The sequence below is a fragment of the Crocodylus porosus genome, unplaced genomic scaffold, assembly GCF_001723895.1.
Source record: "Crocodylus porosus isolate Cpor-Errol unplaced genomic scaffold, CroPor_comp1, whole genome shotgun sequence".
Lineage (NCBI taxonomy): Eukaryota > Metazoa > Chordata > Crocodylia > Crocodylidae > Crocodylus > Crocodylus porosus.
This window is the reverse complement of record NW_017728886.1, coordinates 34321138-34348226: the sequence shown is the minus strand read 5'-3', so window position 1 is coordinate 34348226 and position 27089 is coordinate 34321138. Positions and strand designations below refer to the sequence as shown.

Genomic DNA, 27089 nt, shown 5'->3' with positions numbered 1-27089 from the left:
GCCCTGCCTGGGCCCTTAGTCCTACCTGCAGTCAGGGTGATCTTGTTCCCTGCATCATCGCAGCCGTTTAGGGTGGCAAGGCTGCGACCACTAACTCCGGCCGCTCAGCTCAGCCGCAGAGCTCCTGCTCCTGCAGCAGCCAGAAGGGAACTGTGAGTCAGGCTCCAGCCTAAGCTGTTTATAAAGGCCGGGCCCTGCCCCCTTCTGGCCATGTGACCCACCTGGTTGGCCTGGCAACCAGGCACCTGAGCTGCCTGGGTGATTGACAGCTCTGCTAATCACCCTCACAATCACGGGGCACCTCTGTGACTCCGTGACACCAGGGTCTTTACTCTGCTGCTCTCCTTTCTTTCTTTTGTCAAGATCCTGAATTTAATCATCTGATGGTCACTTCTGCCCAAATTGCCATCAACTTCTACATCCCCAACCAATTCTTCCCTGTTTGTGAGCAGTAGGTCAAGAAGAACTTGGTCCCTAGTTAATCTCTCCAACACTTGCATAAGGAAGTTGTCTCCACCACTCTCCAAAAACTTCCTGGGTTACCTGTGCACTGCTGTATTGCCCTCCCAGCATATGTCAGGGTGACTGAAGTCCCGCATGAGAACCAGGGCCTGTGATCTGCTAGTTGTCTGAAGAAAGCCTTTTCTACCTCATCCTCCTGGTCTGGTGGTCTATAGCAGACACCCACAACAATATCACCCTTGTTGCTCTCCCCTTTAACTTTTAGCCAGAGACTGTCAACAGGCCTATTTCCAGTTTCATACTGTAGCTCTGAGCAATCATACAGCTTTTTTACATAAAACGCAACCCATACTCCTCTTCTCCCCTCCCTGTCCTTCCTACATGGTTTATACCCATCCAGTCATACAAGCTCTCCCACCAGGTCTCTGTTATTCTAATCACATCACAGTTCTGGGACTGTGCAAGGACTTCCAATTCATCTTGCTTGTTTCCCAGGCTCTGTGCATCCATGTACAGACACCTGAGGTGATTAGCCAATTGCCCTACTTTCTCAGGAGCAATGAGGAGGCCTCCCTGGTTGCCCCCTCTGCTTGTGCTTCCTCCAGGTCCCATGCTTCCCCACTTACCTCAGGGCCTTTTTCTCCACCCCCCTGAGTACTTAGTTTAAATCACTCCTGATTAGTTTAGCAAGCCTGTCTGCAAAAATGCTCTTCCCTCTCTTCTTCAGCTGGATCCTGTCACTTCCTAGCAATTATTCATTGTGTTATTAATTACTGCTTCCATTCCTTGACTGTATGATCACACAAGTACCTCCATACTCTCACACCGACACCAACATTTTGGTTCCTGTAAGTATTAGTGTTAGTAAATTTGGATTAATGATAATGTTTGCAAAAAACAAATGTAGAAGGGCTCTAGGCACTGGTGAAGCAAATGGATGTGGTTGGCAATGCACAAATATTTGATTCAAGTACTCCTCCAGTTCTAGAAATAAATATGTAGTGAGTCCCTTTATTGTCGTGGGCTTGCAATCATCCCCCTTTTAACTTCAGAAGATTGACAATTTTTCTTTTTGCTGTTGTATTGTGCCCAGCAAAACATATATAAAACTCCTTTCTTTGATTTAATACACCACTAAATGATGCTAAATTACAGAATCAGAGCAATATACTGATATAGTAAAATAGTTTTCTCTGCTGCTACCATATAAAAAATCTTTCCCATAATGTTTTATTGACACCTAAAGTACAAACCTTTCAGTGAGTAATAGTTTTCTGTGGTAAAATGTTCCTGAATTAAAGGCTTGTATAACCCTTCTTTGTTACTTTCTTATCCCATAAGAATATTGGAAGAGAAAAGTGTAAGTTGATGGCTGCTTATGAAACTTTTCTTAATAGGGCAGCAGTGGGTAAAATGGTGGCGGGGACCGGTTTCCATGGAGACCTGCCCCAGCAGCAATGGCAGGGTGCATGGCAGGGCAGGGAGCTGCTCCAGAGCCCAGCTGGGATCTTGTGGCAGTGACAAAGTGGTCCTGAGCCTGGTCAAAGCTATGATCTGCAGCCTGCATACCCCAGGCAGGGAAGTGCAGGCAGCAGTTTGTGGCTTTGCCTTGGCTCCTTGCAGTAGTAACAGCATGGTCAGGAGTCAGGGAAGAGGTGTGATCAACTGCTTGTACACTCCTGCAGATTGTGGCTCTGCCCTGGCTCTGCACCATACTGTCATTGACACAAGATCCCAGCTGGGCTTCGGAGCAGCTCTGTGTTCTGCCACGCACCCTGCCAGCAGAGGCAGTGCTGGAGTGGAGGTTGAGGGAGCTATAGCCACCCCAAAATTCCCCATAACCCTCCATAGCCACCCCCTCAGTGGTGCTGCAGCTGCTACCTCTGCCCACCCTGCACAAATAACAGCAGTTGAGCCCACCTTGCGCCCACCCACAGCATAGTCCCATCCTCAGCCTCCCCTCAGACTCCCCCTCCAGGAAGAGGCTGACGCCACTGCTGCCTGCCAGTGCTGCTGGGGCCAGTCTCCACAGAAACCCTGGCCTCGTGCTATCACAGCGTGGGTGATGCTGGGGTCTCCATGGAAGCTGTCCCCAGCTCCATGGTCAGGGGCTGCTGGGAAACAAAGGGCAGAAGCTCCCCTCCCACTCGCCACCAGATCTGGCCCATGCGCCGGACTTTGCCTGCCCCCGTAATAGAGGATGAAAGATAGCTTTTACAGACCTTTCCTTATATGCCTTCCTGTACCAAAAACCTTATAAGCCTCCATGTGTATAAGGTACAACAAACAACATCCAAATAAATTATGTGCTTAGGCTATACAAGGAAAAAGTTGTAACAACATAAATCTGGTTAATATCCTGAGATGCATCATTTGCAATAGTGTACTCTACACTAACAGTGGAATGGGTTTTGTAGCAAAATAATTTTAATTTTATTTAAGCAAAATAAAAGGATTGTATCTGCAAAATTGTTGCCCTGTGGGGTCAGGCTAGCTTTCAGGATCTCAATATAGTGCTGTTAGACAGGAGGGTGTGACACATTTGCACATATACAGACACACAAATCAGTTAGGTGCATACACACACACACACTACCAACTCAGGCACATACACATCCAAACTAGCCTAGGCACATGCATACCTATCACGCATTCAAGCACATACACTATACACCCCAAAAGTTAGACAAAAATCAATTGTCCATACCCGCACACTCAGTACACATACACTAATCACTAATTCGTATATCGTGCACACAATGACATATATATATATATACACACACACACACACACTCTCTCACCAGTTCACACACATAAAACCCACATATACATACACACAAGTAAGTTCCTAACCTGGATGGTATGGTATGTATGTGTATGCTTGGGGTACCTGGGATACTTGGTGGAAGGTTAAGGTGAGAGAGAGTTGAAGTGTAGGGAGTGAAAGTTGCCAGAACCAGGTTTAGAACTGGTGGACTAGAGAGAAGCTGGCAGAGGAACTGAGGCTTGGGTTGACTTAAGATCAAGTGGCCCCAGGGGTACTCAAGGTCACTGGTGCAAGGGGAAAAAAAAAGCCTGGTGACAAGGAGGAGACAGCCAGGAAAGAAACTGAGGCAGAAACTTGAGAGCTCAAGGGAAAAGGCAGTGGGGATAAGACAGTGGCAAAGAAACAGGGGGTTTGGAGGCAAAGAGGAGCTCAGGACAGGTGTTGGAGGTGGTGGTGAGCCAGAAGCAGGAGTGGGAGAAATGAGACAGAAGTTAGAGGGGTGAGAAGCAGAAACTGGAGCAGGGCTGAACCATAGTAAAGCAAAACCCAACTTAGGGGTCCAAATAACAGGTTTATTAAACAGACAACACACTACACAGCCCCATGAAGTTATTTGTTCTCTCTCTCACTCATACACACACACACAGAGGCAGCAGGAGAAGAAGACTCAGTGGAAGGGCTGGAGTCCAGGTACGGAGGAGAAGCAGAGTCCAAGTCCTTGGTTGAAGAGAGGGTGGGGGTGATAGCTATCTATCCAGGCTGGAAAGGGGTCCTTGTCCAGAGGGGGGTCACTGGAAGGGCCTCTGGGTGGATAGGTGATGTGGCATGGTGCTGGTCCAGATGGAGAGGGCGTCCCAAGGAGTCAGTCTTCACTACCCCTTTTTATGGGGCAGACTACATCTGATCTCCTACGGGGAGGGCCTGTCCAGGCAATGTCAGTCCTGTTCCAGAGGGTTCTAGGTGTTCTTACTGAGCATGTGCAGCCTGGCACAATGGTAGGTTGCCTCATCTTTTGTTTCTTGAATGTTGAGGGTGGTTCTAATGGCTGGGTTGTTGATCCCGGTATTGGTGTTGATGGTTCAGTCATTCAGAGGGAGCTATTTTTAGACCTAGTGCCATTGTCTCTCAAGCTCCCTTATTCATCCCCATTCATTCAGGAACCAAGTTACATAGGAGAGGTAGATATGAGTCACAGGTTACACAATTGGGCCTGGGGACAGGATAGAGACTTGACAAACAAAATGGAAACTTGACATGACTTATGCTAACTTACATATGTAGGCCTAAATCATATAGAATCAGTAAAACAGTAATATAGAATGGTAAAAAATCAATATAAACATAATAATTATACAATATAAAGAAGGAGAAAAAACAAAACAAATACAACTTGCTACGAAAATAAAATGCTGAAGCTTATCCTATGTCTTAGCTCACTTATACTTATCTATAGGGAATAGAAAGGGCAAGAACAAGTCAGAAATGGTTGGGGAAGGGGAGGGAATGCATTTTAAATTTAAAAAAAAGAAAAACTGGGGGTTTTGCTACAAAATCAATCACCCTCCTAAAAATCCATATATTCATCCAGATAGCATTACATGCAACATCAATAAGTGAGATCATAAATCTTCTTTCCTTATTTTTATTTAACCATCTAGGACCGACCAAACCCGAACCTCCAACCTGCAACAGGGACCAGTTCACCTGCATGTATGTCCAGCAATGTCTGTCTCCTGCTGTAAAATGTAATGGGGTAGAAAACTGTATGGATGGAACAGATGAAATTAATTGTTCTACTGAGATACCAGCCACTGTTTCTCCATGGCTTTGCAAGGACACAGAGTTCCTGTGTAATAATAATCAAGGATGTATCCCATCACTCCTGAGATGTGATGGTGTGCCTGACTGCCAGCTTAATGAAGATGAAGTGGATTGTCGTAAGTTTACTTTAATGTTTTAAATAAAACCACCCTAACTTCCTTTCATAATATTTCCTAGTGAAATTTAATTATACTAAAAAAACTCAAAATCCAGTAAAATTCATTCTAAAACTGCATATTTCCTTCCTCTCCACATAGCATCTGTGATATTTAGAAATCAGCTTAATTTTTGCAAAACTTTTTCTTATATGTAGATATGTCCTGTTTTCTCTGAGTGTAATTCAGTAGCCTCTTGGGGAGTTTGTAGCAATATTGAATATTAAATAGCAGGTTCTTAAGAAAGAATCCAGTTACAGTTGCAGTGTGAGAGCTAAAGCATTTAAATGTAAGGGGTCCAGAACCTATGTTTATAGAGAGTATCTAGTGTGGAATTTAGGTGTATCAGGAAAAGAAATATTATGACAAATTCCACATATGTTGATCCAAATGTATTTTCAGATATGCTCAGGTATCAGTTCCTAACACAGAGTGGTATCTCCATAAACAACTTAGCATGTGAAAATATGTAGAGTCCTTATCTAATTTCCATGAAGTGGGGAGGTAACTTGTCACTCATTCCTCCTGAAGTGAATCAAAGCTAAAAAAAAGAAGTGAGGATCAGAGAGGACCAACGGAAAACTCTCTAGAAATAGCTATATATAACACAGAATGGGAGAGGCCTATAGAAAGGGAGTACCCCAGGCCCAATCCTCAAGGGAAACCAATCTCTAGGACCATGCTGCTCTGGAGAGTAACTATGATTTCATAGATTTCATAGACATTAGGACTGGAAGGGACCTCGGAAGATCTTTGGATTAAGCCTCCTGCCCCAGGGGCAGGAAGTCAGCATGGGTCATTGGATCCCAACAAGGTAAACATCCAAATGTCTCTTGAAGGTGTTCAAAGTAGGTGTTTGAATCATCTCCAGCAGCAGTCTATTCCAGACCTTGAGGGCTTGGACAGTAAAGCAATTATTTCTTATGTCCAGCCTGAAATGGTCATGGAGGAGTCTGTGACCGTTTGATCTTGTCACCCCTTGGGGCAGTCTGGTGAACAGATGTTCCCCCAGATCCTGGTGGTCACCCCTGATAAACTTATAGGTGGCCACTAGATCACCCCTGAGCCTGTGCTTTTCCAGACTGAGGAGCCCCATAGCTCTCAGCCTTTCATCATAAGGTCTGTTTTCCTGACCTCTGATTATGCCTGTGGCTCTTCTCTGGACTCTCTCAAGCTTCTCTACATCCTTTTTGAATTGTGGAGCCCAAAACTGGATGCAGTACTCCAGCTGCAGCCTCACCAAGGCCGAGTACAATGGGAAAATGATGTCCTGGGATTTGCTTGGGAAGCATCTATGGATGCAAGCCAGCATTTTGCTCGCTTTACTAGCTGCAGCATCACATTAATGGCTCATTTTCATCTTGTGGTCAATGTTGACCTCCAAGTCCCTTTCGTCCATAGTGCTAGCCAGCGTAGCACTGCCGAGCCAATAAGTATGCTGTGGGTTTTTCTTCCTAAGGTGGAGAACCTTGCATTTTTCGGTGTTAAACACCATCAGGTTCTTGCCCACCCATTTCCTGATCCTATCAAGGTCAGCTTGGATTCCTCTCCTGTCCTCAGGTGTGGATGCTTTACCCCAAAATTTGGTGTCATCTGCGAACTTGGACAGTCCACTTCTGATACCAATGTCCATATCATTAATGAAGATATTGAATAATATAGGCCCAAGGACAGAGCCTTGAGGGACCCCTCTGGTCACAGCGCAGCACAATGATTGACTTTCATCAACCACCCCTCTCTGTGTCCTATGGCGGAGTCAATTCCCCAGCCATCAGATCATGGTGAACCTGAGGTCTCAATTGGCCAGGTTTACTAAGAGGTGATTATGGGATACCACATCGAAGGCTTTTTTAAAGTCAAGATATCTGACATCAATCTCCTCTCCCTTGCCCTGGTGACAGGTCACCTGGTCATAAAAGGAAATTAGATTGGTCAAGCAAGACCTACCTGCAACAAATCCATGCTGGCTATCCCTCAGGATGTTGCCATTGGCCAGTCTGTTAAGAATGGCCTCTTTGATAATCTTTTCTAAGACCTTCCCCAGAATAGAGGTCAGGCTGATGGGCCTGTAGTTAGCCAGTGACATACTTAAAATATTGGAACATTACTTCTAGTAATATACGTCATTAGAAGCATTTTGTTTTTGTTCTGAGCTCAGTCAAATGAATTGGCTGGTATCTTTTTTCAGTGAGATATCATTAAGTGTTGCAGTCTTGCCCATTCAGTGATGTTCAAGGTAACTCTCCTGTTCCAGGCTTTCAAAAGCAAGTCTGTTGATGTGCTAGCAGCAATTTGTGTCCCAAAAATGGGGAAGAGCCCACAGGAAAGAAAGGAGGCATAAGGAACTACAACTGCCTTGGGGTACTATGGAGGTTCAGGCAGGCTTAAAGATTTATGTGTCCTCATTCCTTTTCACTTCAGGTAGAGAAAAGTTAGACCAAACATTTAATTTCAGGAGGGTGATGGGATTTCTTTTCAATCAAAAATGGCGAAAGTAAATATGTCAGGACACTCAGATACATTTTTTCTGAAGTTTTCTTTCTGAACAACTTATTTGGAATGAAAATACATAAGAAAACATCAGAATTTCCATTGGGATGAAAATTCATTCTCTCTGTCATCTCTATAAATAATGCATCTGCTGCAGACAAGGGTATAATCACGTGCTGTTTATCATAAAAACTATTGTACATAGTCAGGAGATACACTAAAGTAGATTTACAAAGTAGACATAAAAAAAAGTAGGCTTGCCTGTGGATCTGAGTTTGGAACTAAGTCTAGTGACTAATTTGAAAAGAAAAAAAGCACAAGTTCCAAGACATTTCTGTCTTCAGACTCTGCCATGCTACTGGGACACCAAATTCTGGCATGGTCAAAGCCCTCTCTGTATCTTCAGCTCCCTCCATCTACCTTGCTCTTAGATCCACCCTATCTACCCCATTCCCACTTACAAACCTCTCCTGAAATATTAGTTCATAATCTTTTAATCCTAAAGTAATACCTTGGTAAGAAAGAGAAGACATTTCTGGCATATTCAGAGAACATAAGTCTTTGACTTCATTTGGAAATCTCAAGCTCAGGAAATATGAGTGGGTTGGTAGCTTATTCAATCCTGTTGTCACATCCCAACTCCAGAAGATTGATAGTTTTAGCTCTATAAGACAGGAGCTAACAATATAACACTGCAAGCAACAACTGACATTCTGTCTTTGAAGATCTTGATTGAGAGACTAAATGAAAGAAAAGAGTGGTCAGTCGTGGTGTAGAACTGAGCCATAGGGAAAGGCTGGTTACTACAGAGCAGTCATTTATCTCATTGTAATTTATATGCTATGAAGCTTTTCAGCTTTTCACCTCTTCAAGCTGTCTCCTTTTAACATGTCAAATACCATGCATGCTTGTCAGCAGAGCAAAATCAGAAGAGAAAAAGATACATCTAACTTACTAATTCAGTTTACTTTGTAGGAATATTTATGCATTCTATAAAATACTTGAGTGCTGTGTTAGTAATTCCAGTCTGCATGTAATGTAATAATAATATAAATTGGATGATGGTTTTAGCAGATTCTGTGAGATCTGAATTTGCTTTGTTCTTAAGCATTATAGGCACAGAAGTAGTTACTTAGGCAATGAGTAGCCCACTCATTCTTTAGTGAAAACATATTTAAGAAAACAATACATGTTCTGCTTCCCTATCTCCCATTTAATTCTCTTTTATCAGATCCTCCAAGTACTGTAGTTCTGTCTCACTTTAAATCAAAACTCTTTTCAAGTCTTCTTTAAGGGCCTGAGTCAAGAAAAACAAAGGAAAAGACTCCCACCAACTCCAGCTGGCTTGAGATCAGGCTCTAAATGAGCAGTAATGTCCTGTTTCTCTTCACAATTTAATTCACCTCAATGTATGAACCGAAAGCCATAACACGCTCATCCTGCTTCTGAGTCTCAGATAGTATCAAGTGATAAAATCATCTCCCAGGACGAAGACAGGTTGGAAAACTGTTCTGTAAAGATAAAGCATAAATCCCCAAAGAGGCCCACAACAAAGGAAAACAAACATAGACTGCATTAGTGAGACCTCTGCTACAGCCACCATTACCCCCCAAAAAATATATCCATGTATGACTTCAGAGAGGTGGACAGTTTGCTAGTGGACTGTGTTGCTTGTTTAAAATGATTTAGCAGTTATAAATGTCCTGTTCTGTTTATAATCTTTTCAGTTATAAATGTCCTGTTTATAATCTTTCTGTCCCATCCATGCCCAGCTTTAGTAAAGGTCTCTTTAGCAGGAGGGAAGCACCAGCCCCTCGCCACCACCCCCCCCTTGCAGCCCAGTGACCACTCTGCCCACTGGCAGCTCACGCTTCCCTCCCCACTGCCGGAGAGGCAGGTAAGTCGGGTGTGTGTACAACATGGGGGTTTAATTGGCCCTAAATTGAAGTGGTGTTTTAAAAAACCCAATGGTTCAATTTAGGGCCCCCGTTCCATCTACACACACCCTTAAGTGCTAACAGCAGCGAGTAAGAAATGTTCTCAGTTCTCTATATCCCAAAAAAATGAATCTGTGATGTGCCCATATAAATTTCCAAAACATGCTCCATTTTTTGACAAGGGTCATCATCTTTTTATTTGCTTGCAAGCTTAATTTGACTATATTATGGGTGTAAATAGGAGTCCTTGCTACCTGATTTGCACTTGCAGTAATATCTACATTTAGCATCTACATCATGAAACTTATGGTGGTCTTTAACAATAATAAATAGAGATGTGTTGGAGAACATTGTGTCTCCTTGTAATCATGGAAGTGATTGCAGTATTGATTATACCCAAAGCTTAATACCACATTAAAGTGTAAATATCACTGTTAAACATGTATTTCTGCACAGAGTTGTCCATCCTACTCTAAATCCAAGCTTCCATGCCAGCACTAGAAAGTACTGGTTAGACATTTAACTGGAATGGTCAAGGCAGGGATGATCCTGCCATAAGCAGAGAGGTGGACTAGATGATCACCTGAGATCCCTTCTAGCTTTATTTTTCTATCATTCTATGACAGTATCCATAACACAGATATGCCCCTTTTCAGGTTGCTTCTGCAGGGGAAATGTTAGGGTTATAAAACTACTGTTTCACCTCTTTCATCACCTGCAATCCCAAAACAGTAGTTTTGTCCAAGGAGAAAGAAATATATTTGTCATCCAGGAATCTTAGCCTAGCAACTGAAACATTCTTAGGGGCTAAGAACAGGCAGCACAAAGTAGAGCAGAAACACAACACTTCTCTATTTTACCCTGGGACTGTGAAACTAAATGCCAACTTTGTCTCTTCAATGTAGTCCCAGAATTTGTTTCCGCTGTTTATCACCATATATTTATTAAATAACATGAGAAATATATCCCGAGCATGCTTAGCAACAGTGTATTTAACATGTGTGTGAGGAAATACCAGATACAAAAAGCCTTAACAGTTTGATTTGTTTTTAAAGTCAACCTGGTAGGGCTGTGTATAATTTTAACTAATCTGTGCAATATATGTAGTAGCAAAAACTGGAAATCTGTGTGTGAATGGCCATTTGTGGGGACAGTTCCAGAGGAGGTGCAGTGGCATGGTCACACTCCCACTACTTTTCCCCTTTTTGCTCAGTGGCACATCCCTTCTCCTCCCATTGCTCCCCTTCCCCACCCACTACTGCCTATAACTGACCTGAAGGTGGGGGGAGCTCCAGAACCACATATGCCTTATTTCAGCTGGGTTGTTCAGGGATCTAGGGCTCAATGAGGGACAGCAGCAGCAGCAGTAGCAGTGGTAGTGGGTGTGGGTACCTTTTCCCTGAGACTGGTTCTGGGCTGCCAGGGAACACCAGGAGGACCACTGCCACTGCTTCTGTCCCTGCCCAAGCCTGGCTCCCTGCACAGCCTGAGTCAGGAGGGAACAGTGGCAGTGGCAGGCAGGAGAAAGGGAATATGGGAGGGAAGGGGACATGCCACTGAGCTTGGGGGTAAGTGTGGGGGTGCCAAGAGAAGTGGGGTTGGCATTCTTACCTGATTTGGGGCATGGTCTGCCTACCCCAGTGGGCAGGGGAGAAGCTGGGAGCAAGGGGTCAGTTACCCCTGCAGTGTCAGTGACTGTCCCCATACCCCTCTGTACATGAATCTGTCTATAATCATTTTCAAAACTTGTTCCAGTATCATATGGAAGTTTCCTGCACACAAATTGGTGGGAGTTTCTAGGATTTGGATATAAATTCACAGAAAATAAATGCAAGACATAGTAATGAAATGTTGCAAAGAACATGGAATTTGCATCTGTTCACAGGAAGGCTGAGTGGGTTAAGTAACTAATGTCAGTCACAGAACTGTAAGGTATAAAGCACACATGTAAATATCTAAACACATCAGGACCACTATAGTATATTTTTTAAATCAGGTGAAACTGCATAGGTTCATAAAGATTTCTTTGAACTGTAGATGTTACTTAGCTGTGCTTTAGAGCTGGTAAACTGTTCTTCTACATGTGTATTTATATTCCTTCCTAAATTGGCAGTGTATAATATTTATGGGCCTGATTCTGAAAATCTTTACTCTTATGAGTGATGTCATTGCCATCTGAAAGACATTTAAATTAGTAAGGCTATAACCTAATTCTACTGCGTAGGACTGCCTATAATCTACTTCTATAATCTATTTATTTAGAGTACTTTAAATAGTCCAAATTAATCTTACTTATAATCTAAAAATCCAGGCTAATGTTAGGATGTCTAACTGAAGTGAAAATAAAAGTGTTACTCCTGATTTACACAAGTAGAAGGGGAAAAGAATTTGGCTTAAACAAAAACATTCAGAAATAATAGCTTAGGGGCAGATCTACAGAACATTTCATTAGATAAAATGTTTCTCAAAGTGACAAAATGCTGTTGGATTTTGTGAGAAGCTGCAGAACCATTGGTACATCTTATAGATCAATGACTCTGTAATGAATTACCTGGAGGCTTATGCAATTCCATCAAGATTTCCACTTTATAATTCCTTTAGACTGAAAATTTAACCGAATGCTCCAGCTTGACAAATGTCTGTAAGTTTAGATTGTTTTAAACATAGCTTTTTCTCCTGCTTTTACATCACCCATCTATAGTATTTAGCTTCTAGCAATAAAAGGGGACTATATTTATGCCAATTTTTCATTCTGTGCTTAAGGATTGATACAATTATTTTTATAAGTTACCTCAATAGGCTTTTGTGGTATGTTACTGTTGATTTTTTCATAGCATTTTGTAGCTTAATTAATCAATAATATAGCAAATGTTAGACCCCTAGAATTTGAACATGGGAAAGGGCTGATTCTATTGCTGAAGATGACCTCTTATTATTATTTTTCTTAATGTCAAAGTTGCATTTTTCAGAATATAGAAGTGTATAATGGTAATGCACATCCATGTTTTTATACTGTGGCACATGCACATATTTTTTTTCAATAATACGTTATCAGTGAAAAAAGAAAATGTCTCTCATTGTTCATCTTGTTACTTTGTTCCAGCCATTAAAGATTGCTTCAATGGTTCTTTGTTGTGTGCATCAACTAACAGATGTATTCCGCTCTCTCAGCGTTGTGATGGTATCTCAAACTGCATTGATTTCAATCTTGATGAATCCAGCTGTTCAGGTAGTCAGTTCATCTAATTATTATTTGCAACAGAAGTATATAGTTTTTGTAGTGGAGGAGGATTAAAGCAGCAGACAAAGCACAAATTGAACTGAATTTACCCTGATGAAATTTAGTCTGACTACAAAAGGGTTGGGATGAATGTGGCTTATTAAGATTCATTTATGAAGACGAAAGAAGAAAAGTATTTTACCTGATTGGACTGGAAGTATTTCTTGATATATATATATATTGCTTGAAAATAAAAGTTTCTTCCTTCAAACTTTTAGGCATGTACTGACTATAACAATGTCAAAAATCACGTTTAAATTCATCAAACATTTTGAAGCCAAAGGGGTTGGGTTTTTTAAAGTAAAGCACAATGCATGGGCAGGTTGAAGACAGAATATTTGCTTTAGCACAATAAGACTCAGTATTTATTTTTAGTACAGTTGAAAAACAATGTATAAATGTAAAAAAAGAAAAAGTGATGTGTCCAACAGAAAATCAGTTCCTTCACTACAAAAGTTACTTGAAAACAAGATTGATCTGTGTGTGTGTGTGTGTGTGTGTGTGTGTGTACAGTCCATTCTGTACCACAGCAATCTTCTTTCCATTGAAAACCATTACAAACTTCTGGGCTAAAATCTCAGATAACATTGACTTCAGGGGAGTTATGCTACCATCGCTAACACTTTTCCCTTATAAAACAAGTTTTACTAACCTAACCTAACCTCAGAAGATAGGCACAAGACAAAATTCTATGCTTAGGAACACAGAATAGAATTGAACCAACTCATAGTTGTTGTATGAAACTAATACATATGAAAAGCAATTATATTTTCCCATGAAAGAGACTAGCTAAACATAAAAGGATGTCAGGTGACAAAAGTAATGCAGTAAATTCTTGTAGTACTAAATAAGTGAGTCTCAGGTAGCCTATCATTTTAAGTAATTTAAGTAATTTGCTTCCTACATTATCTCCTTGAAAATGTGGGTATCCGCATAGAATAAATTGTTGCTTTTATTTTTATGCTTTCAGCAAACTGTCCATTTAATTTATTTACCTTAGTACCTGTTGCAACAGATGTAAAATGCTTTCCCTTACAGTTCCTGAATATACATACAGCTCATTCCTGCTGCTGCTGCCTTTCACCCTGGTGGACCTCTGGCTATGTAGGGTTAACATGCATCCAGGTTTTCCCAGACATGTCCTCTTTTTTGACCCCCTGTGAGGGTTTTTAAAATAAGAACGTATGTCCGGGTTTTCTGCTCTCCCAGACTGCCTGGGGTCACCAGCTCCCTGTGCAGGCTCCAGCGAGCTCCCAGGGGAGAGACAGAGAGAGAGCCTGTGTGCTGTGGGTCAGAAGTGAGGGGCACCAGCAGGGAGTGGGGGGGCAGGGGACTGCTGTTTGGGAGTGAGGGGCACTTGCAGGGCTGGGGTCAATGGTTTCAGAGTGAGGGGCAGCAGCAGGGGGTGGCTTGCCAGTGAGGGGCAACAGAATGGGCAGCGGCAGGACACTGGTGTATCATTGCCGCCCCACCATCATATTTCCCCTGCCCCCCACCTTCCCTCTCCCCCTATTTGTGACAAGTGTCCTCTTTTTCGGACCTGGAAAATGGTAACCTTATGTATGCTATGCAGAGCCCCATTAAAGTCTTTGAGGTTGCACATGGACTCTAGAACATGGTGATGCCCAGTCAATTTCAGGATCAAGGCTATATGTTTGTTTTAATTACTTGCTCACCCTCATAAAATTGTAACTTTATTATAATAAAAATGATATTCTGGCTGTTCAGATAGTACCATATGGCTTCTATGGTTATTTTGAGATATATTTTTGAAGTGATGAGCCACTGATATTAACAGAAGTATATGATTAAGGGTCCAATCTTTGCAGTGTATAAATTTAAGCAAGCTCAGCTTCTTATACATGCATTTAAAGTTATCTGGATAAACGATCCTACTGAATTCACTAGATATACAGTAAATAATTTAGGGTGCAGACAGAAGTGACATCTTTACCTGATCTGGCCACAGAAAGCAGTTTATAGCTGTGACCAAACACAAGTGCGTAGCTGCAAACAGTTTTAAAAATGGTCAACTGGCTGAAAATCTGACCACCCGTCTGACCATTGCATAAAATATTAGATGAAGATGTCACAACTCATGTCTGTGGAGCTCCTAGTCTGTCTGTTTTCAGAATAGGAGAGGGGAAAGGAAGTAGAAGGAGTTCAATCTGAGGGGTTTTCAGTGCCCCCTCCCCCTGGAAGGTTCGGCAGGTGTTTTGCAGCCCCCTACAATGTGGGGGGCTCCAATTCACCCATCCCATCCTTCAGCACCAGCTGGGGAGCCCCAAGAATGAGCTTCCTGCACTGCCTTTCCCCCTTTCCATTCTGAAAACAGGGAGGACTGGCAGAAAGCCCTGGCCCTTGTTATGGGAACCTGGCTGCAGGCACTCAAACAAAACTAGATTTCCCTCCCCCCTTAAACCAACAGTGAACTTATGTTTGGTCTGGGGTAGCATAACTCAGCACACTTTGCAAAAATCATTCTGACTTACACCTGGGACCTGCACTTCTGTCTGCACCCTTTGACCTTGATCTAGTGATTCTCAAGCAGGTTGCTGCAGCACCCCAGAGTGCCTTATGAGCCTTTCAAGGGTGCTGCAGAGTGCTTAGCACTGTTAGATTTGCAACATGATTCACAAGATAAACCAAGAGTTTTCAAATAGGAATCCATATTGTTAAAAAGATTCTGACCTGCTGAGATCTTTCTGAGTTCTTTGCAGCAGAATTGCTCTATTATTTCTCTTTATTCCAAAAAATTGAAAACTAAGAGCTGGAATATTTCAAGGGGTGCCCTGAGTCTGAAAAAAGTTGAGACCAACTGCCTTAGTTGCCTAATTTTACTCCTGTAAGTAGTCCCATTACAGTTAATGAGAATGATCCCCTATATAATGCACTCATGCACCAAAATGTCGCAAGATCAGGACATAAATTGTTTGATTGTGATAGATTAGGTCATGGCTGTAAATCCCAGCAGACTTTCTGAACAGTTTAAAGGGATGAAGTGCAGAGGTTCCCAAACTTTTTCTTATTGTGTATCCCTTTCCAGATTTACCAGCTGCCTCAGTACCCCTACCAGCATATTTTAACCCCTTAAATGCCAATTGTTATTATAATGAAAATTAAATCCACCATTACAGAATTTATCCTGCGTACCCGCTATAAATGTCTTGCATGCCTCCAGATGTACACATATCACAGTCTGGGAACCCCTAATGTAGTGCCTTGCTGTAATGTAGGAGACTATTTAGTGGTAAAAAAAATCCTGAAGAAAGCTCAACCATTATTAATCCTAATTGGAAATCTAGTAACAAACACTTACAGGAATTCTTTTCTGTCTTTAGAAAAGCTAAGGGTTGTCTTTTTAGTTTTTGAGACTTCCTTGGTAGACAGATACTTTATTAAAGTCAAAACTTTTAATGACAAAATGTTTCTGAACTTTGCATGACCTCATGCACATGAGATACCCATGTGTCACAAGTCTGCAAGACCACATGGTGGGCTGTATCTTTCTTCTTAAACTTCTTTCTCTTTTAAAATTAATTTCTCTTGAGTTTTCTATGTCCATACCTCTGAGAAATCATTACTGAGAAAGCTGGTCACACAGCAGATGGTAAGCATCTGGTTTTCTCCCTCCCCACTACTTTTAAACTACTAATAAGAATATCAGAGTTAGGCACTATATAAACTCAAGTTCAACACTCTTAGCTGATTCTTTTAACTGTTATATAGCATTAAGATATTCATATTGTTTACTGAAGGTTCTAGTGAACCATTCCATTACTGGAATCATTTAAGCTTGATTTGAGAAAATATTAAGGTCCTAGTTCAGCAGATACATGAGTAATCCATTGACTTCAGTGGGAATACTATGATTAGGTCAAGCATGTGACCAAGTATAGAATCTTTAGAAGCGCTCAGTACTCAAAATGACAGATGTCCTCACTAACAGCTGGGGTTATTCACATCTCTGAAAATTAAACTGTAGATGATCCAGCATAGGAAAAAAATCTCATGTTGGCAGGGACAATTTGTGTGTTCCTTAATCTAATAATGGTTGTTTACTTTCATGTTTTTAGATTGTCCTGATGGCTATTGCAAAAATGGAGGAACCTGTATCATCAAAGAAGTTATTCCTTTATGCCAGTAAGGTTCACATTTATTCTTTTGTGGGAGAATTTATTTTGTTCCTTATGGATAGAAATGACAGTCAATGGCAATGCATTTTTGAACAGTAAATACACTACATGCTAGTGCTATTTTCATGTACAGTAGCTGAGTGAACAAGAGAACAACATATACATAAGACTGTTCTGAGAGGAATATTAGCCATCAACTAGAATTTTCTGTGACTTTCATCTGTCTTGCATTAGAGATGGGATTGCCTGTTTTTCCAAAACTTGATGTTTCCTTTCTCATATTGCAGCATTGTCTCATCAGCATTTAAAAAAACATGATGCTATGAAAAATGATATCTTAATTTGCAGTAGACTCATTGTGCCTCTCAAGCAAGATTTATAACAAACCACTGTTTCCAGCTCTGCATGAAATCCCTGGTATAATGTTTCTTTTAATACATAGTGCAGCAGCTGCTTTTACACTTATGGCAAGCAAAGTGTTAAGTGTAATGTTGCAGTGTTGCTGTTTTATAATGCAGTGTTGCAATATTGCCTGGTAAAGCACAAATAAGGAATATATTATAATCTGGCATTTTAAAAAGTCATAAGAAAAAGCATCTGAATTCCTGAGGTGCACCTCTGTGACCATGAAACCCTGTTTTTTCCCCACTTAAAGAGATACTCCACCTCTCTGTAAGCAGGAAAAGCTGGGCAGGCATTCCCAGGCTTGAGGGACCAGGTGCTGCATGGGAATGCCCAGGGCATGCAGGGCTGAGACGCTCAAGTCCTGGGAGTGCCTGACCCAGGTAGCTAGAGACTGCTCTGGGATGCCCATGCTCTCCTGCCATAAAGCTAATAGATACCCTCTTTGAAGATGAAGCACACATTATTACTTGTCTTTGTGGTGCAATAAAAGGTATGGACATCTGTTTGCTTTCACTTTGTGCTGTAATAAAAATTGTGGATGCACAAAGTCGACGTCTGTTTCTAGCCAAAGATGCAAACAGTGTTTGGAAGTTTTATACCAAATAAGATCAAAAAACTTATACAAAAGGTATCAGACCAAACAGAAAAAAAGACCAAAAAAAAAAACATTTCAAGAAAGTTTAGAAGGGATGGGAAAAAGGATTCAACTTCCAAAGACGCTATGTTTTAGAGGTCACGTATTTTAGGGATGAAGTGAGAATTGCCAAAAAATCAAACTAAGTTAGATTTTAAAAAGTAAACTAAAACAAATGGCAAAAAAACTCTTCAGCTATGCTATGTGACAAGAAAAGAAGTAGAACATCTATGCTGTGAGGAAAGAGTAGAAATCAAAGGTAAGCTGAATATGACCCAATATCTAAATGTATGTTTTGTCTGTTTTCAGCAAGGACAATAATGTTGATCATGGGGGGGAATAGAATAATAATGGCTAATGGGATTGAGAATTTGAAATGAACATCATCACAAACAAGGTAAAAGCAAAACTCTGAATGCACTTAAGTCATAGGGGAGGAGGGGAATATTTTTTTCCATTCCAGAATACCAAAAAACAAACAAAATGGTAAATCAAATTGCCAGTTCAGTAGCATGGGATTTTAATAATCAAGCAAATCGAGCATGGTACCATATGATTAGATTATAATACAAGTAATACCTATGTTTAATATGGAAGGAGGGAATGCTGTCCAGGTACCTACAAATCTGTTAGTCTTACATCAATAGCATGCAAACCTTTAGAACAGTTTTTGAAGAAAAGATAAAGATGTGGAGGTAAATAGAAAGTTTCATAAAATGTAACATGAATATACCAGAAATAAATTGTGTCAGACTAGCTGATATAATTCTTTGATCCGATAACTGATTTTCCAGAAAAGGAAAATTTTGTAACTGTCATCTATCTCATCTTCATTAAAACATTTGATACAATGGAAAATTATTGCTTGAACTGAGAGAGCTTGGGAATCAGTTCAAGAACTAAAGGTGGATAAGAAACTGACTACAGGAAATATAACAATAGTTTGTGTTGACGTGGGAGCTATTAGACTGGGATTTCAGAGGTTACTAGTGGAAGTTCTCAAGACTTGGTCTGGCAACCAACCTTGCTGACTTTCATTATCTAGGCACAAAAAGTAGGAAATGGTAAAAGAAGAGGAACACCTGGGAGCTTTGGAAAACCACAGGTGTCCCCAACCACGAGCCCCCAATGTGATGTGACCTTGGAAAAGGCAAATATGATGGTGGGACATATTACACAATGTACCATATTTACTCAAATCTAAGATGACCCTGAATTTAAGACAGTCCCCAATAATTAGATTTTTTATGTGGGCAAAATGATAAATTTGTAATAATTTTCCAAGTACACAATCTAATAATAGGGCAGTCACCTTTAATTCCCTCCCCCAACCCCCATTGCTGAGGAGGAGCAAGCGGTAGGAGGCAGGTGGTTTGGGCAGGTGGAGCAACTTGCCCCCTGCTTGTACCTGCTCCTCTGCTCCCCACTCCCGCAGACTTGGGACCCCCTTCCTCCTCTGTCTCTGCTCTCCCTCCTGCTCCATGCCCCCAGTGTCTTCTCCCTGCTTCCCCCCTCCTTTCCCAAGACTCTTTTCCCTGATCCTGCCTCCTCTTCAGACTCTGTCTCCACCTACTCTTCCTCCCCCACCCTCTGCTTCCACCCCTCACCCAGCCCCTGATACTCCTTCCCCCACCCTTACCCTTGCTCTATGCTGGCAGGCCCTGTTCCCTGTTCTAGCCTGGGCATGGTAGCCCAAGGGCACTGAGCCCCAGCCCAGTCCCATAAAAGCTATGTGGGCTTCATGCCACCGCTGTGGGACTGGGCTGGGGCCATACTCAGTGCCTCAGGCTGCTGTGTTGATGTATCCTGCTGGTGTAGACCAAGGGTAAGTGGGGGGAGAGGGAAGGAAGAGGAGGAGGAGTGGGGGAGGGAGATGAGGATACAGAAGCAGTTGCAGGGGAGGGGGGCAGGCAGCAGCTGTGATTACGGCCCTGGCTCCTAGGTGCAGGCTAGGGTCCGAGCCACAGCAGCTGTTTCCCCTAACCCCCACCTCACCATCATACTCAGTTCTAAGATGAGGAGCTTTTTTCCCTATGTTAAATGGAGAACAAACCCTCATCTTAAAACTGACTAAATATAGTATTTCCAGTGGAGATAGGAAGCATTAATGCCCTTTTACTTAGATGATCTGGGAAATGGAGAATCTAAGTTACATTAATTTCTTGGCTTTTTAATCTATCAAAACAAAGGTGGGTGGTAGGAGTGATGTAGTTTGTTGTCTAAAAATATATTGTGGGAGATAAACACTGGAAAGGGGAAAAACTGTTTAAGCTAAAAGACAGTATTTACCCAAGAATTAATGATATAAATAGACTACAAATAAATTTATGGTGGAAATTAGGTTTTTAATCATCTATGGAAAGAGGTTCTTCAATCGCCTTCTAATAGGAGTAGCAGGGACAAACCCTAATTTTGAGATTGAGCTTGATAAAAGACTATTTGACATGGTTCCTGTGATAGGAGAGAGCTAGACTGTTACACAAGAGATACCATCTAGTCTCTACATTCAATGTTTAATTTATGTCTTTCTTCTCTCTCTTTGTAGTAATCGGTTTAAGTGTAATTCTAATTATTTCTTGTCACGTGATAATTGATTAATCACCACTGCATGTAATATGACAGGATGTCTAATTTAAATTAAGAAAATACCCTTAGCTCTCCTTGGTGATCATTTATTAGTATTTGGTTTGCCAGTTCTGGTGTCTCCTCATGTCTTTTGTTACTAGTAAAGGTAATATGCATGAAAATTTGCTGAAATTTACAAAGAATTTACAGTGACCCCTCTGTCCCAAATTATAATGATATTAAATACTGCATTACCATTGAATAATGGGTGCCCTTGCATGACTAGTTGAAGAAGTGTAAGGGTGCTATTACAGGTTACCTTTAAAACATTTCAAATCTGTAGAATTTTATGCCATCATAAAGTTAGAACAGTTTCAGAGTAGTCACAGGTTAATACCTAATTATGTCTCAGACCTGCACAATTCTGACTTGCCACTAAAGGGCCTGGCTAGCATGGAGGAGGATGGCATGTCACTCAGTGGTGGAAGAACCACAAGGTGGCTTCCTTGACTCCCCAGCTAGTAAAAGCCAGCCAGAGCTGAAGGTAGAAGGGGAATAGTCTTGAAAAAAAAACCTCTTTGAAGTGAAGTAAAGATCAGGGCAGAAATAAAGTGAAAGGAGTGACAAAGAAGTTTTTTGTTTGTTTTTGTTTTTTGGGGGGTGGGATGGTTAAAGGACCAGAATCTTGCATGCATTTCACTGAATTGGGATTGGGTTAATGGATTGGTTGGGTTAGTATTCACACTAGGGCAAAGCTGAGACCCAGTGGGCTGACTGCTTGCACGCCAGAATATGGGGAGAGCTGAGACGCAGCTGAAAATGTTTTCTGTTCTCTGACTCATTATCTTCACAGAGGTTGACACCCTTTAACAGGTGAATGCTCTGTTTTAAGTGTCTTCATAACAGTTTAGAGGTGACCTGTAACACCACTGTGGGCACTTCTACACAAGATGCTCACTGCAGTTGACTAATTAGTTGCACAGCAAATGTCTCAGCATCTACATGTCTACCCCATTAGGTTGGAGTAAACTCATTTATTCCACAGCAGGATAAATACAAGTACTATGCTGCTGGGGAGTAAAACACTGCAGCCATGCATGTGTAGACAGTGGAGGGGCTGGCTGGGGCCTGAGGGTGCTTCAGTGTGGGAGCTGTCTGGTGGCTAGTCCTGCACTGAAGCTGTCTTGTGCCCCAGCCAGCCCCTCAACAGCACATTGAGCCAAGGGAAGCAGCCCCAGGCTGGCTAATCTCCCAGGCCCCTCTCATCCAGGGGTGCTCCCCTTGGCTCAACATACTGTGGAGGGGCTGGCTGGGGCACAAGGCAGCTTCCACTAGCCAGTGGGCAGCCCCCACACTGACCTCCCAGGCCCCTCCCAGCTAGGGCTGCTGTGCCCTGGTTCAACGTGCTGCACATGAATAAATGGCAGAGCTTATTTCTCTGGAGTTTATTTCTCCTTGGCACATGTTCAAGTGGTGTGGTTTAACACGCATAGTTTAACATTCAACACATGCGGTTTGTGGCACCGCAATGCCACAAACCTCATGTTCCTGCACATCTGGATCTGGCCTGTTAGTGTAAAGGAGGAGTGCAAAGCAGGATGTCTTCCAAAACTCCGAAAAGCAATAGCTCTTTACTTATCATAAGTGAGATTTTCTGGGTTTTTAGGATGACTACTTGGCAAAAACAATCAAGTCTGTTAAGCAGAATGCAAATTCAAGGTGACTTTTAGCAGCTTGTTTCCATTCCTTCTCATGGCTGTATGTCAGAGGACAATCAAGCTTATTGTAGTGCACTTTTCTAAAGAGGTTTGAATCCAACTTCCATTTGACATGTTCAGAGCTGAAGTATCAAACTACAGCTGTCTACATCTTTTCATTAAATACCTGTGGGTGGCCAAGAAGGTTGTTAGGAATAAGGAGGGTGAATTCTTCAGCCCTTTGGATGCAAATAACAAGGGAGGCAAGGGAGAAAAATCATGTAGTAGGCACAAATCTAGATCAGATTTCACCATCTGTTTGACATCTGGAGCACAGTCTTGCCAGATGAGGATCCAGTCCTTTAATATATATTGTTGAGTGTAAATTTGTCAGCTGTTAAATCATGTACTTTAATTAGCTCTTACTAAGCATCTAGTCATTGCATCTATGACCAATTATAGCAGGATACTTCTGGGATGCAGTTACTGATGATGCTTTCTCTGGCCAGGTTTACAGTGCAATGTGGAGCATTGCAAATATGATGGTTTTGGCTTCCCCTTGGCTCATGCATGAAACACAAGTTGGTGTTGAACATATTGCTCCAAAGTACCATACCATTCCTACTTGTTCTCACCAAATTCCTCTCTAATGGATATGCAACTGAATGCCTAAATTATCTACTTTCACCCATGTTTGAATTTGTAAATCATTTATCGCAAACAGAAATGACAATAATTTTTTGCACATGCATTTACCTAGTTTGCATGCACAATTGAGTTAACAGCCTATGCAAATTCAATAACTAATTATGCATACCTTTTGTGTACACAATGGCATATCTAATTTCTTTTAAAACAGGCTTCAAATCACTGGAAATATTTTGGACAGAAATGTTGAGAATAACATGCACTACAAAATTTAGTTGTTATGAAACTCTGACATTTGTAATTTTAAGTGGTTACACCACTGTCTGGGTGTCAAAATGAAAGGTGGTAGCAAGAGAAACATTTCTCACCAGACTGATTACACACAGTTTTAAGCCTAACACTACCTAGACAGGATTTATAGTATACCACATTCACATTTGGTATATTTCACTGTTCCTGTCTAATAATGAATTAATTATGCTACCTGCTTTTCCCTCTATATACTAAATATATAGCAGATCAAATTTAGGAGCAAGTACATCGATCGGTCCATTCTAAAAGAGAACAAAGGGCACACTTTTATTAGTTCTTGAATTTTAAGAACAGACTCTAGTGGTAAGTAGAAAATGCAATTACATTAGCTGCCCAGTAGTTTAACAAACGTGTTACACGTTAGAAATGTATCCTCATTAAACATACTTTTACAATTATACATAATATGTACACATCCAAATTATGCAGCTAAGAATTTTGAAGAAAATATTTTATGCAGACAATTAATTGAGGGCTTTCTTGTTTTTCAAGAAGTTATTATTGTCCAGATTATAGAAATCATTCTTTTATTTTCTTTTGCTTAGTAGAAATGGGCAACATGGCTTTTCCTGCTTTATCTTACAGAGAAAAACTAAGTTTTTACAATATTGTCATTGATTCAGAAGAACTTTCTTACTGTTTCTTCATAGACGTACTACATGCTCTCTATCTGATCCCAAACTTTCTCTCACCTGTCTTTCTCAACTTTAAGAGCAGCTTTTTAGAAGAATCTCATACGTTCTATTTTAATGAACATCCATAGTGTTTTGGGGAGTGGAGTTGTTTGTTTTGTTTTTGCCTGTAGCACAATAGTATTTAGTATAGTTGTATGAGCATAACTTTTTTAGTAGCTGAAACATCTTCTCAGCATTAGATTTGGTATCCAAATGTCTAAATACTTTAATATGGTAAGATTTTCAGAAATCCTTGCACCTCAAAAAATTCTGAATAATGTCGTTGTAAGTTTGCATTTTGATTAGTAGATAAAAATATAAGAAATACACAGTTGTTACATGATCATATGCTGAATACTGACACACAGGCTAGGGACAGACATTCAAAAAGCCTAAACAGATTCAATCTTTGTAAGTTAATCTAACCTGCAAAGTTTGAACCGATTTGTAGATGGATAGACATTCCCTTTTCATTCCCTTTTGTTCCAGTGAAATTGGAGACCCACACAGACACCTCTCAGCATTAGCTGGGAAGGGCAGTGGGGAGGGAGGAGGCAAGCCATGGCTATATGCCAGGTCCCTGCACTGTGGTCCCTGCTGTGGAGGAGGTGGAGGAGGGGGAATCCCTGCTTGCACAGCCACTGGGGGGTGGGGGAGAAGCCTGGCAGTCGCTGCAGTCCCTCAACCAGCTGAAGCAGTGATAGTGCTCTGGCTAGGAAGGAGAGAGGCAGGGCCAGCCCTGCTCTGCTTTAGCAAACAGCCCCACCCAGACCAGAGAGTATGCTGGGATGCTGGAGGACTCTGGTTTAACGTAAACTAGGAAGGGGTCTGGGATAGACATTGCATAAACCAGTTTGACCCAAATTAGTTAAGCCTGGTATTACATTCAACCAGGTTTATCTCAAACTGGTTTCAGCCATTTTCAAATTGGTTTATGTGCACTGAACATCTGTTCTGTTACAGGTTTAAACCAGTTTCTGATCACTTAAACTGGTTTATGTGTAATTTCTGTTTCTAGCCACAAAGGTCAAAATTCGTTGACAATAATGTAAATGTTATGTATATTGGTATAATTTGCATGTTTCCACAAAAATAGTGGGGAATTAGGAGAAGCCACAACCAGTTGAAGAAGGTACATAAATTGGGACCTCCCACACTAGATTGATTGTTTGTATCAGAGAACACAGGAGTAGGAATTAGGAGACCCAGGTTGGCAGCCAGAGCTTCTGTGGAAGGGACCTCTGCCATCCCATCCCATAGTTAGATGGCAGGGGCTCCAGCAGAGGAGGGCTTTCACCATACTGCACTGCAACTGGGTGGTGGAAAGAAGCAGGGGTGGCATCTGGATCCAACTGCCCACCTTTCTCCAACCTGATCTGGGTTGTTCCAACCCCTGTTCTATATTTAGAACCTGAACATAACATGTTAAACTGATGGCAAGGTTCTTTGAGCACATGTGATACCTTTTATTAGATCAACTGAGTAGTTGGAAAAAAAGGGTCATGGCAAGCTTTCAGGTGTAGTCAACCTTCTTCAGGCATAGGGAGTCTCTGCTTTATGAGACTCCAAGGAATAGTTCTAAGACTCAAAACAGCAGAGACTCCCTATGCCTGAAGAAGGGTGACCGTGCCTGAAAGCTTGCCAAGAACGTTTTTCCAACTACTCAGTTGGTCTAATAAAAGATGTCACATCTACTCAAAGAACCTTACCTGCGTATCCCCTTAGACCAACACGGCTACAACCAAAAACCCACCATGTTAAACTTATGGAAGTTGCTCAAGTGTCAGGAATGAACAGGCAACTAGTTTTCCTAGAGTAGCTATGGCAGTAGGCCTTGACACTAGGCATTAACCTCAGGGTCTTCTCCATAATATAGAGAATCAAATCAGGAGACCCATTAATCTCTCCATTAATCTGAAGCCTCTGATTTGATTCAGAGAGATTTGATGATTCGGACATAGACACGGCCTTATGTTTTTTCTACACTTTTCGGTTCACCGCTGAGCATGGTGGGGGAGGAAGGGTGGGGGGAACAAGGCATTCCTGTGGAACTCTCCATCTGTCCTATCATCTCAGCATTCATGAGCCATGCCTGGTACCTCGAGATAAGTAGTAAAAACCTAGAAAGCTGTGTCTATAGCTGAATCGCTGATTCTCTGAATCAGAATCGGATATTCAGATTCCGCCAAATTGAATCAGGACTGTGATCTGAATCAGTAAGTCGCATCACTGTCCCCTGAATTGCGCTGAATGCAAATCTGAACCAAATAGAGAGAGTATTTCTTGTGCTCTCTTTGTAAAGTATTCTGAGATCTTTGGTGAACATTGCATATAATATAATCACAAAATATTATTTTAGAAAAAAATATATTGAATAATATTTAAAATGCTCAGTCATCAACATAAGAAAAACATGCAAACAATACAAATATCATTTATATCACTGATATAATCATATGGATACGTTTCAGTAAATAACATGAAAAATACTTGCAAACTGTTTCTGCAGATATATTTGCATTTCTCTTTAAAATTATTATGTGGCTAACTAAGAAAAAGCTTGAGTGAAAAAAATCTATATGAAATATATGAATGCTAATATTGGCACCCACAGAGGTTAAATGTACAAAGATAGAAGAGCTACTCTAACTTTTTCCTCAAAAATATTATTGAATAATTATCAAAATGTATTGAATATGTGGGACTTGATGCTAGAAGTAGACAAGATCTGAGAACTGTTTTTGCATAGATGGAATCATTAATGAACTCTAGGTCTTGCTTGATGGATGGCTCTTAAACTTCACTCAAAGAATAGCACTATTGTTAGCTGATTTTTTTTTTTTGGAACATCCATGAAGGAAGCTGCACCTCTTTGAAAATTAGTCTGTAACCTAAATTGTCAGTTGGTCAGTGGGTACTTTAGAGCAGAAGGCCTTATAATTCTAAGCAATCAAGGATCCAGGAATGACAGACAGTCTATCTCAAGAGAGTTCTGATCAAATGGATTTTTATATTCTTTTACTTTTTCATAGTTTCATAGTTTCTAGGGTCGGAAGGGACCTGAGCAGATCATCTAGTCCGACCCCCTGCCATGGCAGGAAAG

General features: G+C 41.3%; 1 protein-coding gene across 1 annotated transcript in view; it reads left to right on the top strand.

The window, feature by feature from the left end:
• MALRD1 (MAM and LDL receptor class A domain containing 1) overlaps window positions 1-27089 on the top strand; it is a 433259-nt gene that overhangs the window by 338620 nt on the left and 67550 nt on the right. Inside the window, exons 26-28 of the mRNA XM_019529906.1 lie at window positions 4891-5169; window positions 12739-12864; window positions 16992-17058. Of these exons, the coding sequence (XP_019385451.1) occupies window positions 4891-5169; window positions 12739-12864; window positions 16992-17058 (472 nt within the window). The remainder of the gene's footprint in view (window positions 1-4890; window positions 5170-12738; window positions 12865-16991; window positions 17059-27089) is intronic.